General features: G+C 38.7%; 1 protein-coding gene across 1 annotated transcript in view; it reads left to right on the top strand.

The window, feature by feature from the left end:
- Positions 1-17,130, top strand: part of Efhc2 (EF-hand domain containing 2) — a 182,532-nt gene extending 165,402 nt beyond the window's left edge. Inside the window, exons 14-15 of the mRNA XM_059250660.1 lie at positions 1,407-1,512; positions 16,810-17,130. Of these exons, the coding sequence (XP_059106643.1) occupies positions 1,407-1,512; positions 16,810-16,917 (214 nt within the window). The 3' untranslated portion in view covers positions 16,918-17,130. The remainder of the gene's footprint in view (positions 1-1,406; positions 1,513-16,809) is intronic.
- Positions 17,131-19,672: the final 2,542 nt, after the last annotated feature.

Genomic DNA, 19,672 nt, shown 5'->3' on the forward strand with positions numbered 1-19,672 from the left:
ATCTATATTACTCCAGCTTGTGATCTTTTGGGTTCTGTGAATTTTTATGAATTTGTAAATACTAGCTATTATTTTCTTAACACTTTGGAAAGAAAAGAGGAACATCTTTTGACTAATTGTGCACATGTATTTTAAGGCTGGAATCCTGGAGCAGGGTGCTTGGAATAATATCTTTTTGATACCTTTATAATTTCCCTAAATACTGGTATAAGGAGATGAATTTGCCTGAAAATTTGTTAGGATGTGGCCAAATTCAGGAAAAATGGCTTGAGGTATTACATCAAGAAGTAGTTACTATTTGAGTCATTACAACAATTATGTTGAAATTATCCTCTCAGTGATCACAATTCTGTTATGTAAAGTTGAGGATGAATTTAAACCAATATCCATAATTTAAGATTCATTAGTTTTGACATAACTTTTATGGTGTAGGATAATCATTTGTTATTCTTTGTTCCAAGTGAAAATTGGCTTGGTTTATTTTTTTGGATGATAAGAGATTAGTCACAATAAGGTCAAATAATCATTTGACTTTCTAGAGATGGTTTTCTTATTATATAAGTGTATTGTTACCATTTTCTACTGTTTTATATAAATATAAACCTAAAGCAGATTCAGAACTGGACATAGAGAAATGGCTAAGTGATTGAAAGTGTGTATGCAGCATTCTTGCAACTGAGTTTGCTTCCCAGCACCCACATCAGACAGGTCACAACTGCCTATAACTTCAGCTCTACGGGATCTGACACCCTATTCTGGGCTTCATGTACATGGCACTCACATGCACATACCCATACACAGACTTGCACACACACATACATAATTAAAAATAATAAAAACAAAACAAAAATCATAAAAACTGTACGTACTATTTTATAACCTTCTTTACACTCTATGTCAAGAACATATTTCTGTCACTTCTAATATGGATCTAAATGACCTCTTTTAATGGCTACATAATAGTAATAAAGATGCCTTTTACTTTTCTTAAAAATATACTAGTAGACAAAATTAATCCAGGCTTGTCGTAAACATTTAAATGGTATATAATTTAAGAACAGCAAGAGCACTTTATTTTGTTGACATATATCAACCACTAAAATAAAAAGGCCTTCAAATATTCTGAACAAAAGGTAGTGGTGGTCTTAGCTACCGAATTTTGTTTGGTAAGCACATAAGATGTTTATTGAACTTCTGCCAACCACTACCACTGAAAAATTAGATAGGTGAGATTTCTGCTTTCAAAAAACTTCTATTTTGAGAGGGTCAGAAGTAGATAATCAACTAATAAGGAATGATGATAACATCAGCTACTGAAGCATACAGGATAATATGTTTTAAGGTACAATATAAGCTGGAATTGTGGTTCTAAATTCTGCAGATTGAGTCAAATTATATGCTTTCAGATTTGAAGACAAAGAACAACAAATAAATTACGAGGTATTTTTCTCTATCCTGAACTGGAGAATGAATCCAACACCTGAACTGCAATCCCCACCATACCTTAAAGAGGTAAATTTTATGCTTATTTTAGAAATCAGCTATGGATACATCCCTTATATTTTTAACATGTTATATCTTTAAATTATTTTCTAATAGAATGTAGCAATATCATTGCTTTTGGAAAGAGTATATTCTGGGTATTTCTGTTGAAGGCTAGTTCACTTTCCATGCTGAGCAAACATCTGCTCTAGAAGAACAGGACTTTTCTTTTGCAGTTGAATAGTTTTTAGCCTCAGTTGCATCCAATTATATAGAAAATAGGATAATAGGTTACAGTTATAAATAGATATAAACACCCTTATCATGGGATTCTGGTATTATCATCCTAATCCATAGTGGCAAATCTTAGATGGTATCTATGTCAAGAACCCTCAGTATATCTGTGGCTTTGTGTGCAGGTTTACCATGTGTGAAACAATAGTGTATGGAGATTCATTTTATGGTGGAACCAATTTAAAAAGAAAAATTCAATAGAAAAATGCTTGGTTAAGAGAAACAAAGTTCGTGTGCTCAGATGGGGGCCTCAGCATTGTGGAATCATCTGCATTCTCTAAGATCACCTCAGATGTTTTTAAGGAGTGGGTGGGTGGGTGGTAGCTTGTAACATGCTCCAGATATTTATTTTCTTGGGAAAGCCCCTTGATAAAGCAAATGTCATGTGGTTGATAATCCCAGAAAAGAAGGATTTATTCTGTCTCTGCTGACCAGCCCATTCTGGCCTGAGCTTGCCTAGTACTTCTGGCAGTAGGCCTCTCAAGCACACAGCTTCTCTGGAGCATCAGGGAAAACCTTAGAACTTCCAGTTGGTTGAGGGACAGACAGTATTGGCCATTGTGGTCAACAGAGGTGGCGTTGAAATCTGGTTCTTCCACTTACTTATCTGAATGACATCAGGTGAATTAAGTTTCAAACCTCATTCACTCATAGACATAACCTTCAGATAAATGAAGGTTAAGGATCCATTCTCAGCATGTTCTCTGCTTTGTGCTGGAATTCAAGGATAACTGCTTCCTTTGAAGGAGCCTATTCCTGATGTGGAATCAGTACACTCATGATTTGGGGTTTGACTTGATACATACAGCTTGCATAGGATACTGTGAAATGAAAATAGCTAGTTCTAAATCAGGAAGAGGAATATCGCATAGTCTTGGGAAGGTCTCATTTGATATTTCAGAGATGAATAGTGAGAGTAAAGTAGGAAAGTAATATGATATGGTGGTATGGCAAAGACATTACTAACAGTGCTCTGGGACATGGGGCAGCTTGGCACTGGAGGAATTGCTGTGGCTGGAGTAAAGGCCCATGGGGAAGAGTGGAGAAGGTTAAGGTTGGAGGTGCCTGCAAGGGTGGGTGAGGTTTGAATATTATTCTGGAACAACTGGAGGCCACTAATAAATATTTTTATTTCTGTTTTTAAAAATATTTTAATTGTACTCATTTATGCAATATGGTATGGTAATTTGATATATGTGTACAGTAATTGAATAATGACAATTAGTATTTCCAATACAAGCATTAAATCAAGAAGAAGAAAAAATCAGGCTGCCATGCAACCCAAGCTCAATATGAATCTGAGAATGGCCTTGAACTCCTGATCTTCCTGCTTCCACCTCCCAAGTGCTGGGATTATAGTCATGCACCACCACACACACTTGGCTCACTAAATTTTTCTTAACTATTTGTTACTTTTTTCGGTACTTGGGATCAAACCCAGGGCTGGAGATTGAGTTCAAGTCCTCAATCATGCTAGGCAAGCACTAAGCTATATCTCTAGCCACATTTAAAACTTATTTTAAGATGTGCTATTAAAAAATTATAAGTCAGAAAACAGCATGATCAGGTGTGCCCCTTTCATGGAGCTAGGGGTGGAGACAGGCAAACCAACTGTGAAGTTCTTTGATGTCCCATTGGCAGGTAGGTCCACTAGGAAGCTCTTGTTGTCCCATTACTATATACCAACTACTAGTCTGAGATCTCAAAAGCTCTTAGCTTGTCTATTCCTTCTAGAAACTTGAGGAGATAGAACTTTCATTCCTATTTCAGAGATGAGAAAGTTTGGAAACAGCAAGTATATGGTAAAGCCATAATTTTAATTTAGATCTGTTCTACTGCAAAGAATAAATGTGAAAAATATTGGCTGAGGGTATAGCACAGTGGCAGAATATGTGTTGAGAAATCACAAGGTGCTGAGTTTGTTCCCTAGTGTCTTTTACTTGTGGCCACATCCCATAAAAAGAAAATTTGTCTTTTTAATATAAGTATTGTTAGGAATACTGTAATAAGTCAACCAGTCTAAGGAAATCAGTACTGTCATTTGCCCTGGTAACCTGGAACAATGAGGGGTGTGGTCAGTATTCTACTTTTCCATAAAATATTTTCCTATTCTGTGTTGGCTATCATGCATTTGTCTCACTAAGACAGCTTCCATTATTCTGAGCCTACTTGGTCATCCCTGGGCCTGACCTTTCTAGGCTGTATCCGTTGGTCCCCTTGCCCTTAAGCATCTTCAGTTGCATAGCCAGAGGGATGTACTGGCAAGGAAGGGAAGGGTGAGAGGTGGGGAAATCATCTTCCTCCCTGCTAATCACATCCTCTAGACGCATAGCACCTTCTCAGAGATTAGTATAACTGCCCACTCCTGGATGCAGTAACTGCTCTTGCATGCTTCTTCAGACCCAGTGGGTTGTACTGGTCCCTTGTTATTAACACTCTATGGAAACTGGAAGATTTCCTGTTTTTTTTTTCCCCCGGGCGAAAGGGGGAATGGGGGTTGCTAAATCTATCCCACAATTGTAAATAGTCAATCCCCCATACCCACAGATTCTATATCTGTAGCCTCAACCAATTACACCTGAAAAAATAATAAAGAAAAAAATTGTGTCTACACTGAACATTGGCAAATAATTTTCCCTTGTCAGTTTTTTCTAAATGTAATGCAATTGTTTTTCATAGCATTTACATTTGATTAAGGATAAGGTATCTAAGCGTATGGGAGGAAGCTGGACAGATGGCTTAGCAGTTAAGCTCACTTGTAGCTCTTGCAGTGGACCTAGGTTTGGTTCTCAGCGTCCAGCTGGTAGTTCACAACCATCTATAACTTCAGTTCTCTGCTGACATCCCTGGGTACCAGGCCCACATGTGGTACACATACATGCATACACACAGGCAAAACACCCATACACATAAAAATAAATCATTTTTTTAAATCTTGAAAGTGTGTGGAAGTGTGTGTGTAGGTTCTATGTAAATACCATGCCACTCTCTGTATAAGGGACTTAGGCATTCATGGATTTCTGTATTATGGGTGGTGTATCCTGTAACCCATCTACTTTAGATACTGAGGGATGAAGTAGTCACTTTATTGGATTATTTGCCACTTACTTTGGTTGTGCAAATAAATATTCTTTTTCCTAAGGACTTCTGAATGGTATGTGTCCCTATTTTTCCTGATTGACAACAAGTTTTCTTGTTCTTTTCCTTACTATCTACTCTTTTTTTTTTCCTTCCTCCTTCCAGTCTGCCACCCAATCAACTGTGTTAGATATTTTATAATTGATGATTCAGAAATGTGGTCATACCACATGTATTTATTTATCTGCAGTGCTTTTCCTACTTAATCATGGAGAATTACTCCAGTTAAGTATGGATAGACCTAAGTCATTCTTTAATAGGTATAGTGTGCATATGTAACAATTTATTCAATCATTTCCCTGTTTATAGGCATACAGATTGTTTCTATACATTTTTTTGCCTCTGAAAATGTGATATCTTGTTACCTTTCATTTTTATTTTCCTGATGATTATTAAGCTGGGATATAATTTAATCACCTTTTGTGCTATAATCCAGTTAGAAAGACATTTTTTTCCACAACAACTCAGCATGCACATTATAATGGAACAAAAGTTTCATGGAAGAATACTATTTTAACTACATATGGTGCACCATCTTTTCCTTTCTTATTTTTCTCCTTTCCCTCTTTCTATTTTCTTTTCTCTTCTCCCTCCCCCATCTCTTTTTTCTCCTGTTTGAATGTTGTTCCTGAGTCATTAAATTGATTTCATCCCCCACAGGAGGACCACCACCTTGTATGGGAAGGACAAAAATGTGTTGGTTCCTTAGTTATGCCCCCCACGATGTCATCACTTACAAGCTCTGTCACCTGGCACTGTTTCTGAGCCCTGGATCTAAAGGGCTTTAGATAGGATACAAAGTATGATGCCGTAGACTTGAGTTCAAATTTTTGTTCCACCATCATCTGAGTTACTGTGTACAAGTTTCTCAACCTTTTTTCAATTTCAAAAAAAAAAAAGTATTCCTTCCATTAAGGTTGATGTGAGGATTACGTTGATATGCATTGGGTGCTTGCAATATTAGTGAGAGCTTAAATGTTAGGTGTTGGTGTTCCTATTGTTTATAAAATGGGGACTGTCGACAGCTGTGGAACTTGCATGGGACTGGACTAGGCCCTCTGCATACAGGAGACAGTTGTGTAGCTTGATCTGTTTGAGAGGCCCCTGGCAGTGGGATCAGGATCTATTCCTGGTATATGAGCTGGCTTTCTAGAGCCCATTATGGGTAGGACACCTTGCTCACCCTTGATGAGGGAGGGGGTGGGAGACTTGGTCCTGCCTCAACTGAATGTCCCAGGCTTTTACTGACTCCCCATGGCAGGTCTTTTGGAGGAGGGGATGGGATTAGGTTGGGGCAGGGGAGGCTGGAGGGTAGTGGGAGGAGAGATGAGAGGGGGATCTGTGGTTGGTATGTAAAATGAATAATTCTTTTAAAAAAGTAAAAAATAAAACAAAATAAAATAAAATGGAGGTTGTATCCCAGTTGAGTTTGAAGTGATGAGGTTTAAGTCAAGTAATGGTAGGCTGAGCACTTGTATGGAAATAGGGTCTGGGTGGACTCCTGGGGCCAGGAAACTGCTCCCTTCCTCTAGTATATGAGCTGGGCAGTTAGCTGGATTTTGCTAACTTCCAGAGAATGATGTGGATAGCTCTTGAGAGGTTATCAGACCGACCACCATTCAGAATCTAGATGTTTCTATCCTAAGTTGAATGTTTTCCTCAGCATTATTTCTTCCCTGCAAGAACATCATATTTTTTTAAAATGTCTTCTTGACCAATGGAATCTGAGTAGGTCTTAATGTCTGTATTGTTAAATGGTATCATTGTTGATTGATATGATGTCTTAGGTGTCTCTCCTGTTACTGTGACAAAATACTCTGATAAAAGTAATTTCAGTTAGAAAAGACTTATCCTGGGTTATAGAGTAAATCAAGGCAGCTGGTCAGATCACATCCACAAACAAAAGCATAGTGATGACCAAATACTGCTGCACTGCTTCCCCTCTCTGCTGCCCAGCTTTACCTCTCTCCACTTACACAGAACTAAGATCCAGGCCATGGGATGGCATCACTCAGAGTGGGTAGGTCTTCATTTCTTAGTTAATTTATCAAATTTTCCTCCATAGGCATGCCCAGGGGCCCATGCCTACATTCCATCAAGTCCTTAACACTAGCCATCACAATGACAGTTTGGATAGGAGTTTGGGACACTTCTTTATTCTTGCCCTGATTAACTTCAGTGCATGGGGTAGACAGAGAGGGGACAAAGGGAAAACACAAGACTAGTAGCTGTAATTAACTAGAGCCTGAATAGTACATGATCTGGTACCTAAGATATAGGATTGGACAGATGAGGTTTGTAGGAATTTCAACAAGGCATCTAGAAGTTAGCAATCAGAAGGACCCATTTTGGCCAGCTCCCAAGCTTCTGTGGGGTAGATTTAACATAGGGACTATTGACAGAAGTGTAGATAGGGTCAAGGGAAGCAAACAATCAAGTGAAACACTTGGGCACTAGCAAGAGGGCAAAGGCATTATCATGCCTAGGTGTAGAGAAGCATGCAGGAACCAGTGTTACTTGAGGACAGCTAGAACTGGAGCTTCAGGCAGAGAGGTATAAGCACTATCCCACTGTAGGTACCACCAAACCATGGTCCAACAGACAGAGGAAGGAGGAGGGGAGGAAATCACCATGCTGACCTCTGTCAACTTACTTTCCCACCATCTGACACCACCTCTCATTGGCAGACCCCACCTTGAAGCCAAAGAGCATAAGAGCTCAGTGGTGTGACCCTCATGTCTCTGCCTCCCAGGGCAGAGTCGGGTGAATGTAAGGTCTTGGGGGCAAATGGAGGATGACCCAGTCCAGTCTGTTACCAGAATAAAGAGTTTTGCTTAGGAGAGCAAGTCTCTTAGCCAGATCTAAAGCTTTATTCTAGACTAATGGCTTCTGTAGCTTGGTCATATTGGATGTCAAGACCAGTCCTCCAGGGTCAGATTTGTCCTCTCTACACATGATAGTCAAGTGGCCTCAGTTAATACAAGTAGGACCCAGCAACAAATAAGCAAACCTTATTATAGCTAGTTGAGCTATGATTAGCTCTAATCTCCTATAGTGAGAAGCTGTTCCTGCTTGGATAGATGCAAGTTGAGTATCATCAACCATCATGACTGCTGGCTGTGGCCCACAGCCACTTGCCTGTAGCCTGGTTGGGAGAAGGGAGTGCTGCTCCCTTTATTATTCTTCTGCCTAGCCACTCAGTGGTGACTGACTATGGCCTCAGAATGTTGCCCAAAGTGCTATCATAGCCTGGGGGCCACGATTTCTGTTCTATTATGCTTGCTCTCAGATAGTAGTTAGAAACTAGCAGTCTAGGTCTCATAATTTAGAGCCTGTCTGATTAATCTCATAAGTCACATTTTATACAATGACACTCAATCAGTTCTTATATAAATTTTGTTACCTGCATAGTGTAATTGGTGTCTTATCTTTTGACATTTGTGAGAAATGTTGGATGCAGGTTCATTTTATAAGCATTGTAACTGCAGAAACATTAGCAGTTCACTCAAAGCACCCCCCGCACCCGCCCCCAAGGCAGGATGATATATGATGTTGACAGTAGGAAGTAAGAGATTGGGTATACCTTGGAATATGTCTTTAGGGGTATACCTTGGAATATGTCTTTAGATACCCCACTTGTTAAGGATCTCCTTTTGGCGTCTCCTGTGACATTTTATTGTCCCCTAAACCTTGCCAGATAAGTATCATTACTATTTTGTAGATAACGAAGACTTAGAGATTCCTAAAAATAAAGAATATATTGTCAGAGGATGGCTCCAACTGTTTTTTGTTTTGTTTTGTTTTGTTTTGTTTTGTTTTGTTTTTGTTTTGTATTGTTTTTTGCTTTAAAGAGGGTTTCCCTATTCAGATTAGGCTGACCTCAGAACTCATAGCCAGCCTCTGCCTCCTGAGTGCTGGGATTAAAAGTATACACCACCATTCCTGGCATGTTTTTCTCTCTCTTTTTGATAACTTTTTCAAAGTTATTTCTAATGCTTGTGTTAAAATTTAACAATTGAAATATAGGGTTAATATCTGTTCTCATTATGTTAAAAATAACCAGTAAAAACCTGCTGATTGTCTAACACCCAACAATAGCCTAGAAGGAAATAATATTTTGGGGGATCTGCTATGATATAAAGTGTTGAGTGACATCTACCTGAATTACATGCAAACCCATCACTAAAGTTTACAAAGAGCCCATGTCTCTTTAAAACCTTCATTTTGCCCTGAATGCATTTTCAAGGAAACTGTCCCTGCTTAGAAGCCACGCCCATGTGCAGCTCAGATATAGATGAGAGCTCAGTCAAAGGGCAGCAGTTATAAGATAGATACTGGCTATAAGGAGACACAAATGGAGAGGACTGTTAGTGAGTCTAACTTCATACATGAACTTTTTCTCTTGTTGTCAGGACGCTCTTGATTAGCTCAAGAAGTACTTAGAAAATCTTCTTTTCAAAATGAACTTCCATTTGATTTGCTAAAATTTAATTGCTTTTATGGTTTTGTACCTAATGTGATTATTTCTAAGGCTGTGTAGCACTTATTAGAGGGTAGAAAATCCAAAAGAAAAGAAAGAAAGAGAAAAAGGGGAGAAGGAAAGGAAAAAAATTATTCTGTATGGTACTGTACTATCTACATATTAGTAGATATGTCCCATATCTGAAAAGGAAAAGAAAACAATGCTTTTCTAAGAGACTGCAGGGGAGTAACATGGTAAAACACTAACATGACTCTATCAGCCTTACATTTGGGAAGAATAAAAATAACCCCATTGCAGTGAAGCATGGAATTTAATTGGCTCCCAATCTTTTTCCCTCGTGCATCTGGTGGCCAGTACTACAGTAGAAATTTTTAAGATAGAAGAAGACGACATAATCCAATTAAATTTCCTTTTAAAAATGTCAAAGCAAATACATCCAGGGCCTATTAGCTCACATACAGCTTTGCTGTTCCCACTGGGCAGCTGCTGTTTACTGGGTTTTCATCTATTGCCATCTTCACTTCTCATTTCAGGGTGTTGTGATATATGTCAGACACACACACACACACACACACACACACACACACAGAGAGAGAGAGAGAGAGAGAGAGAGAGAGAGAGAGAGAGAGAGAGAGAGAGAGAGAGGGAGGGAGGGAGGGAGGGAGGGAGGGAGGGAGGGGGACAGAGAGAGAGAGAGAGAGAGAGAGAGAGAGAGAGAGAGAGAGAGAGAGAGAGAGAGAGAGGAGAGAGAGATCTCAGCAGCTCCAGTTTTCACTGTTGATGAATAAGTAATTTACTGCTAACTTCTTTGACATCCTAAGTGGCTCTAGTGACAGCCAGCTTGGAATATGTTATAGGGCTCTCTTAGAGACAGTGATTCTCAGCCATTTTAGATTTGTGATTTTTCTTTCACTGAGTTTCACTTTTTGTTCCATAGCTCTTCCTTCTAGCAGAAAATGCTATATGGCACATACTATTGAATGTTCCAGATTACATTAAGTTTCATTGTGAGATTTGAGTGTTGTCTCTCATTTTATCTGTAAATCACCTTGGAGACTGGATTCATCCACTGTTTTCCTGGAAGCTGCTTTGTTCCAAGATGTGTTGGAGACTCTCATATACATGTTCTTAACTCTGATAAACATAAAACTGCTTTTTGCATTTAGAAGCAGAGGTGGAGACAAGGATTTGGCTGTTAAGTAGTTGGGGCGGGGGCGCGCAATTAAATACCCAGAAGGAATTAGAGTGGCAAAGGAAGAGAAGGAATTATTAAAGAGTGTATTATTAAACCAGTTACATATAGAGATGGCTATTGCTTAATGCTGCTGGGAAATGCTAGGATCTAACAGAAACATATACCTCAGAATTATCCTGCCTAAAGTGCAAGGAAGCTACAGTATTACTCTGTCAGTCTCCTTTAGACAGTCATTACTTGAGGGCAGCTCTTGAACATAAAGGAAAGGAAATAATTCCCTGGCACTTGCTGCTTGCCACAGGGGCAGCCAAAGTAAGCCTCCGAGGCCAATAAGAAGCTTGGGTCAAAGGAACAGAGAGGCTGGCAGTTGGAAGTCAGGCTGGTGGGATCCAGATTGGAAAGGGTAAGAGGCAAGAAAGGGGCATTGGCAGAGCCTGTGACACATACTTAAGATTCCAAACATGTGCTGTCAGGATCCTGTCTTCCAGAGACATAAGCAGACATGTCCTCATCTGGAATGGGAGGCACCATTGTCTGCAGATGAGCCCTCTTTCTGTCATAGGATTACCACTTGCATACAGTTATTCCCCTGTTCAGTTCACTTGCATGGGCTGGGAATGTGGCTCCATGGTATAGAGTGCTTTCGTAACATGTGCAAGGCCAGGGTTCCATCCTCTGCAGGCAATAAACAACATCAAAAGTTTACTGTTGTGAACATTGTGTGATCTGTAGTTTGCACTGACTAGTTTAGAAGGAATATAAAGTCAATATTTTAACTCAATACCTAGATTTTCATAAAACTTCTATGTTTGGAATGCTTGCAAATTTATTAGGAAGAACAATAGGAGAACAATAGGGCAGTGCTAGTTTGAGGGTTTCTTAGATACTCCCAAACATTTTGCCTCAAAAAACAAACAAACAAACAAACAAAAAACCAAAACCAACAACAAAACAAAAAAACAAAACAAACAAACAAAAAAACAAAGGAGCAGCCATGTGCCTGAGTGTAGACAAAATTATAAAGGAGGAGATGCCTGTCCTTCTGCTGCTTTGATAACCCCAATCCCATTGCCTGGGTATTTGAAAACATCCTTGCATCCAACCCTCTTTCCATCCCGAATTTGACCCCTTAGTCCATTTTCAAATGACACCTGAAAAAATCTCCCTAAAATTGGTGGGTGGCAGTGTATGGATCCTACTCCATTGGACACTGCATGTGTCTCTGTGGCATTTCGTAGAAGTCACTCCAACCAGGAACCTAGGGATCACTAACAAAGGAGAAAAAGAAATGATGGTGGGAAACGGTGTTGAACGGAAACAAAGAACACAGCATGATGGGAAAAGTCTGAAAAGCACTGTAGGAGGTCTTAGGGTTCAAAGTGGTCAAGATTTAAAGAAATGGACTGCTGTTACCTTTTTGCCTCAAATTACCCCTCTTAGAAATCTGGCTATTTACTTGTTTCATTTTGCCTGACAGCCTGTTGCTAATAAATTTGGTTCTCATATCTAAATTTTTGAGTTATTATTCCAGTATAAATTCTTATCATTTTCTCTTTTATTGGTAGCATTTAAATCATAATTCCATGCTAAAACAATATAAACAACAGTCACTTTTTGTACCTAATAAAGATGAGAGAGGGGGCTGGGGAGATGGTTCAGCAGTTAAGAGCTGTTCTCCCAGAGGACCAGGGTTCAATCCCTAGCACCCACATGGCAGCTCACAATTGTCAGTTCTAGGGGATCTGGCACCCTCACACAGACATACATGCAGACAAAATACCAATGCACATAAAAATAAAAATAAATACAATTTTAAAAAATGAGGATCATTAATACTGACCTGTTTTATGAGTGTTCCTGTAGTAAGCCCATCATAGTTACATGAGTGACATAATGTGTTTTATTTTTGTATTAAATTTTTATTTTAAAAAAATCCCATGAGGGGATAATGATTCTGAATATATGTTTTTACCATTTCTCTGTGCTTAGATTAAATTCTAAAATGCCGCCTAAGAACAGACACTGGTTTGAATTTTAAGAAACTTTCGAGAATGTATTGAATATTGGAGTTGAATGGCTTATTGAGCTCAGCTTTCATTGATTAAAATACCATGTTCACTATATCTAGAGTGACTTCCTAATTTTTGGTATGAGGAATGACATGTCACTAAAGTCCATGTGGTATGGACTATACAGAAGACCCTTTTGAATCAGTGTTACCATTATCTCTCTGAAGCATCACTTCCTTCAGACTGCCAGTTGGTGGATTGGGCTCTACCTCACAGGTGGCATTTTTGAGGCAGAAGTATCACTTTGAGAGCCACATTATTAGGGGCCAGAAAGATAGCTCAGAATTTAAATGCATATACTGCTCTTACAGAGGACCCAAGTTGATTCACAGCACCCATGGAAGTCAGTTGACACCTGCCTATAACTACAGCTCCAGGAGATCCAATGCCCTATGGCCTCCTAAGGTGCCTGTACTCCTGTTCACCTAACCCCAGCCCCATACTTAATTAAAATGAAGTTGTTTTTGTTTTGTTTAAGAACTATATTGTTTTCTACTTAACTTTTCTTAGTGAAAATGGTAGGACCAAAAGTCACTATGTAGGATGATAACCAGCTGCTTGTGAATAGGCCTACTCTATCGCATGGTTTTGGAAGGTAGCATGATAATAAGCATACCTGTAGAGCTTCATTGCTGAGAGACAGTTCAGTTCTTCCCCTGCTGACTGGTGATTTTGTTGCAGAGGAGTTACTTAATCCTATACCTCAGTTACTTTTTCTGTGAACATGTGTCGCAGTAACACCTACCTCTTAGGGATTTTCTGTGACAAGTAATGTAATGCATATAAAACACTTAATAGTTATTATCATGTAATAAATATGCAATACATTTCCTGGTACTGCTCTAACACTAAGTATGTATAAGACACAACCCTGCAAAAACTGCAAGCAATTCACTTTCGTAACTCATCTTTTAGATTCAGATTTGTAGCCTAGTTAAAGATGCAAGTACTTGATGCTTTTCTGATTCTATATTAGTATTATTGATTGGTATAGCTTGATAGATCACCCACATTCCAGTGACATCGGAATTTTCACATAGTTCTGAACTCTAACTCTGTGCTACATGGAACCATTTTCCCAGGATTTATAAGGACCTCTCTTTTTGGTGTCCTTTTTTTATTAGGTCTTTGAGAATTTTGTAGAATATATTTTCATCATATTCATCCTTTCCCCAGCTCCTCCCAGATCTACCTCCCTTCCCTATCCATTCAACTGTGTGTCTTCTTTTTTTAAAACATCAAGTCAAATTTGTATTGCCCATGTACTCTTGGATATATTGCCTTCCCTGGAGTAATCCACCTACCAGGGGCCACACCCTTAATGAAAACAGACTCTCTTGCTACCAGTAGCTGTCAGCAGTCAATAGCTCCTCAGCTAGGAGTAAGACTTTGTGCTGACCTCTCCTCTCCATGCTGGGGTTCTGTCTGGCTTGAGTTTGCCTAGGTCTTGTGCATGCTATCACAACCACTGTGCATTCATGTGTACAACTGCCCCATTATTTCTGAAAAACACTATTTCCTTGTAGTCATCTGCTGCCTCTGATTCTTACAGTCTTTCCATCCCCTCTTCTTCAGTGATCTCTCAGCAATAAGAGGAGGGAGTATGATATGGGTGTCCCCTTTAGGGCTGAGCATAGACTCTATCTTGATGTCCCATGAGCACATGAAATAAAGTTCAATTTTGTTATTAAGTTATTCACTTAAAATAACTTAAAAAATCCTTTCTATCCCACTTTACTTATTTTGCTTATTGACATTGCATGGACTTGACTATTATTAATCCTCAAAATGATGTCTATCCAGAATCTTGGAATATGACCTGATTTGGAAATAGAGTGTTTACATGAAGTAAAATGAGGCAATAGTAGATTGGATTAGATCCCAAACTCAGTGATTGCTATCCTAAGAAGATGGTTATGTGAAGACTCAGAGACACACAGAGAACACCACGCAGAGGCAAGGACTGAAAGAACAGTGGCATCTCTTGAAACTGAAGCAGTTGGATGGTTACATGAGTCAGTGCTGCTGACAGTTTGATTATGGACTCCTGGACTCTTAAACTGTGTGTGAATCCATTCCTATTGTTTAAAGCCACCTGGGTTGTGGTAATTTGACATTGTCAGATATTAAATTTAGAATTCTTAAAGCCCCTCTGCCTGCATTAGTTTGTCAGGGCTGACCTAACAAAGTACCCAAGGTACCACAAACTAGGTGGTTCTACACAATGGAATGTACAATCCCCTAATCATGGACACTAATAGTATAAAATCAATGTGCCAGCAAGGCTTCAGGTCCTCTGAAGCCTTCGCCAGACTCCTTCCACAGGTCCTCCTGGCTCTTGGCAGTTTGCCATCCATTTTTGGTGTTTCTTGGTTTACAGTTGTGTAATACCATCCTTTGTTATAACATGCCATCCTCTCCAACAGGTCAGTTTTCCCCTGACCATCCTTGTATAAGGACACCAGTCATACTGGATTTGTGGCTTAACTTATACCAATATGACTTCATCATCTTCAACTTATCTATTTACATCTGTAGTCACCTTCTGAGGTGTAGAGGGTTAAGATGTCAGCATATCTTTCTGGAGGCATATAGTTCAACCCTAACATTGCCCTCTTCCTTTTCTCACCATTTCAAGTTTCAAGTCTTAGACTTGTAGGTATTCTGCTCAGAGTTGTTCTGAGATAGCTCCTGATTTGCAGCCCAGCTTCAGCCCTCCTGGTTGTGATGTAGTCATCTCTCCCCAGGATTATTGTAGTTACCATAGAACTGATTTGTAACACTTCATTCTCCTAACATCCAGCAAATTATCTAATCAATTTCCAATCACAATACTGTTATTATTCTGGCCATGATTGACCAGCAGCTTCCTCTCTGATACCCTCAAGTATGAACTAGTGAAGAAGGCTTAAAGTTTGACCCTAGCTTCTATTTCCAACCACCTGTTGCCACTTTGCACTATATGCCCTGTACCAAACTGGGCTACTCACCCTTTCTTGCAAGGAGGTTTTAAGGTCTCTGGGTCTTTAGTTATACTTTTGACTATGTATAGAATACCCTTTGGTGATTCAACTCTCTGCTAAACTGCTGCCATAATGCTAAGCTTTAGCTGCACTAGGTCAGTATACCTCTAGAACATGATCACGTAATATCTAGCCATTCCCCATGTTAGGCTTAGGCCTAAGCTTACCATGAGCAACCTACTACTGTTAATGGTTTTGAAGAAACAGTAACCAATTTCTAGATGATAGAAATACCATCTTGGATATAAAAACTTGAGTTCTTAATACTGTGTGAGAGGACCTGCCACTGCATTAGTGCTGTCTAGCTCCCAGAATTTCAGTGTTTCACAAGACAAGTTGATTTTTCCTGTCTGTGGGTCTGTAGGGCAGCCAGCTGGCCTTTCTCATGGCTGTAAATTGGGCCGGATCTTCTCCATTTTTGTCATTCTAGAACCAGCACATCTATTTTCCATGCATAAGCCATCGCCATTCGTGTGGTCATGTTCCTCTTAGAGGAATAGGATAATACTCCTTTTCCTATTTCCTCTTTCTCTCCCCCCTCTTCTTCTCTTCCTTTCCTTTCCCTTCCTCCTTCACTTATCCATCCTTTCTTCCTCTTCTTTCTCCATTGAAGGGGCTACAGTTACATGGTAAAGATTGGGAACATAGAATTCTAATACAGGAAGTAAACAAACAATTAAGAATAATAATATGTTCTTCCTCAAAGTCCTTCTGATACCTAAGTAGAATGTACAAATCTCTACTCTTTTATTTTAAATGAATATTGTGTGTGTGTGTGTGTGTGTGTGTGTGTGTGTGTATGTGTGTATCTAGGGTAAGTATGTGTACAATATGTATGCATGGGCCCATGAAGGTCAGAAGGTGTTGGGTCCTCTGGAGCTAGAGTTATGGGCAATTGTAAGCTATCATGTATATGTGCTGGGAACCAAACATGGGTGCTCTGCAAGAACAGTATAAGTGTTCTTGCCCACTGCACCATCCATCTCTACAGCCCTGAAATGACTTCACCAAAAGTTTATTGAAAGACTGAAAACCAACAAAACCAAAACAATCTAGCATTAAAATCCAAAACTGAACTTTGAAATGTGGCTCTAATTGTGTCCCTCTTTGTTTTTTTTTTCCCAGAAATGTGAAGATGTTTGGATGGGAATGCCATCACAGATTCCTGCGAAATACATTAGATACTTAGACTTTTTGAAGGAAGTGTATGGCTTAGAGGAGAACGGACTGTGAAAGTTTCGATCGACTCTCTTTGATTTACTGCTCTCATTTTGCCATGTTTATTTTAATAGATATAATTTCATTAAAAACAAAAAAAGAAACAAGGTTTGTATTAAATGGAAATCCATAAACCACATTTAATCTTTTGTCGCTGTAGTTCTTCAGAACAAACAGCCTGTTATACTGCTGATGTACCAGCACTATTAAAAATACCATTTAAAACAATGTTGACAATTTTTGTTGTATGCATTATTTATGAATACCAAAGACTCTTACAATAATTTCCATCTAATATAATTTGATTCATTGCAATGTGAAAGGAAAATGATTTTTGACAGCTGTGCATGACAATATAAAATCAAATTATGTCGGACCAATAAGTTATGATTCTGTTAAGCATTTTTGAAATCCTTTTGACACATGTTTATTACTTACATAATTAACTTTTGTAGCAACACACCTCATCAAAAATAATTCTTAAACCTCTCTAGAGTGAGTGTGTTTATTTTCTGAAGTTAGTGAAGTTATGGCAAAAAAAAACCTTCTCTCTGCCAGCACATACACACACACACATACAAATGAGAGAGAAAGATCGAAACATATGCTGTGTTTATATTTTTAGTGCCTTTTTATATCTAAAATCAGCTTCTTAGCTTAGGAATATATGCATGTGTATATAACTAGAGCATGACCAAAAATGTATTATGCCTAAATATGCCTAAAATATTTAGGGATGTGATTGTGGAAGGTTTCAAGTGTTTGTTTTGGTTTGGTTCACATACATACTACTAGCCTCTCAACCTCCAGCCCAAAGGTTTAAGTAGCTTAAAATTACAATGGATCTCTCCTAAATTTCTCTGCTCTGATTTTTGTCCTCACACAACAGAATTCTTATCATATAGCATTTATATGATTACAACCTATCACCATGGAGCTTCAGTGTCCAGAAGTCTTCTCTAGGCCACGTCAGACCCCAGTGCTGGGTGCTAGATATCATAAATCTGTTTGTCTCAGAGGCAGTATGAGTCTGTCAAAAAGGGACTGGGGTCATCCTGGGGAGAAGAGGAGTCAAGGACATTTCAGGGTCCCCTCCTATCTCTTTATTCCTTCATTGAACATTTGCAGCATCCCCTTGTCCCAAAATGAGTTGGCTTCTTATATGGTCCAGTTTACTTGACAACAATGGCTCTTTCATTTTCTTTTAATCAAAACTAATCAGTAAACTACTTCTCTCCATAAATCTAGGACAATTTCATGTGCACCATTAGAACTGACCCCATAGAGCTTTGCATTAAACTAGTATTCACAAGTTAGATACTAGAACAGTGGGCCCGTAAAACTCTAAATTTTGATTTTTGTCCCAGTTTTTTAAAAAAGGCAACCAACAATGCCAAGCTATTTTGTCATTTTAAGATTTTTCTACTTTCCAGAGAGCAAGCTTTTAGAAGGTATGACACTTGCCTAGAAATTTTCAAGCTGACACATCTGTCACCTACCTATTCAACCCTTCACTCAATTGTCTTTCCCTTGAGTTTAACTGTATAGATAATTTAGCCCTTGTACAGGCTTGTAATGTAATTCAACTGAGAAGCAGGAAGAAAAGGAAGTAAACCAATGATAGTGTTCCTGAGTTCATGGGGTGACGACTATTCATTCTATTTCAAGGATCTGTGTTCCTGCCCTGGTGGTTCCTGGTTCAAGCTCACAATTAATAATAAAATTGCCATTATAGGAATCATGCTGATAAACATGATACATTGCAGCTATACAGACACTTTAAATAATTATTCGTTTTATAACTAAGCCATATACCGAAGGAGATTTATAATTTAGAGATAATATCCCCATTAGTAAAGTTTATGACCCAATAAACAGCTCCCACTAGTTAATAAATGCCAAAGCCATAAAAACAAAGACTATTAATGTAATAGAATTTCTGTGCCTCCCTCTCTTGCTGGTGGTCTGAAGACACTAAAGGGAAATGCTATCTTAGGAAAAACATTTATTCTCATTATGTAAATATCAATGAATAGTCTTACACTCGAGTTGGAAATTTCCCAGCTCCCCTTGGTCCCAGGTGGTCCCAAAATGCTGATGTATTCTGCTTAGGTTTCAAGCAGTAGATAACCAATTTCAACATAAATAAACTCTGTGACTCAAATATTTAGGGCAGATGGAGAGGAGGACTGGAGTTTCTACCTCTCATCTTTCCTTCTGGAAAAGAAAAACTCTAGCTAGTGTCATTGTTCTAAGGTACTACTTTTAAAGTTTCTCAACCTTTGTATAGACCTATTTTTAACTCCTAACATTTTCTTCCCTGTCGTGGAAAGCAAGTGTTACTTGTGGATGTCAGGGTGAGTGGAAGGTTAATATAGGCAAACCTTTTGTCCTATGAACTAATTGTTTATAGTATTCTTGGAGTCTTGGGAATGATTGATAAAGTCATTTGGAAGCCCAAATCAAGTCATGCCTCTTTGTACAAATCATTAAAAGCTGTTGAAGTTCACAGTAATGTCTTGCTGAGTCACTGTGTGAAGTATGATTATTGTCAGAAGATGACTAATTTGCAGTATTAATTGGCCTTTTCATTGTCATTTTTTTTACCTATTACATAACCATCACTACTGGTTGGCTTAGCTAAAATGTTTAAGATTTTAGACAATAGAGAGGAAGTGAAGAGCACTATAACTTTTGAACATATACTAGTTGAAACTGTTTTTTTTCTATATATTGCCTTTGGTTCAATTAATGTCATATATAATGTTAT

Source organism: Peromyscus eremicus, chromosome X (genome assembly GCF_949786415.1).
Source record: "Peromyscus eremicus chromosome X, PerEre_H2_v1, whole genome shotgun sequence".
Lineage (NCBI taxonomy): Eukaryota > Metazoa > Chordata > Mammalia > Rodentia > Cricetidae > Peromyscus > Peromyscus eremicus.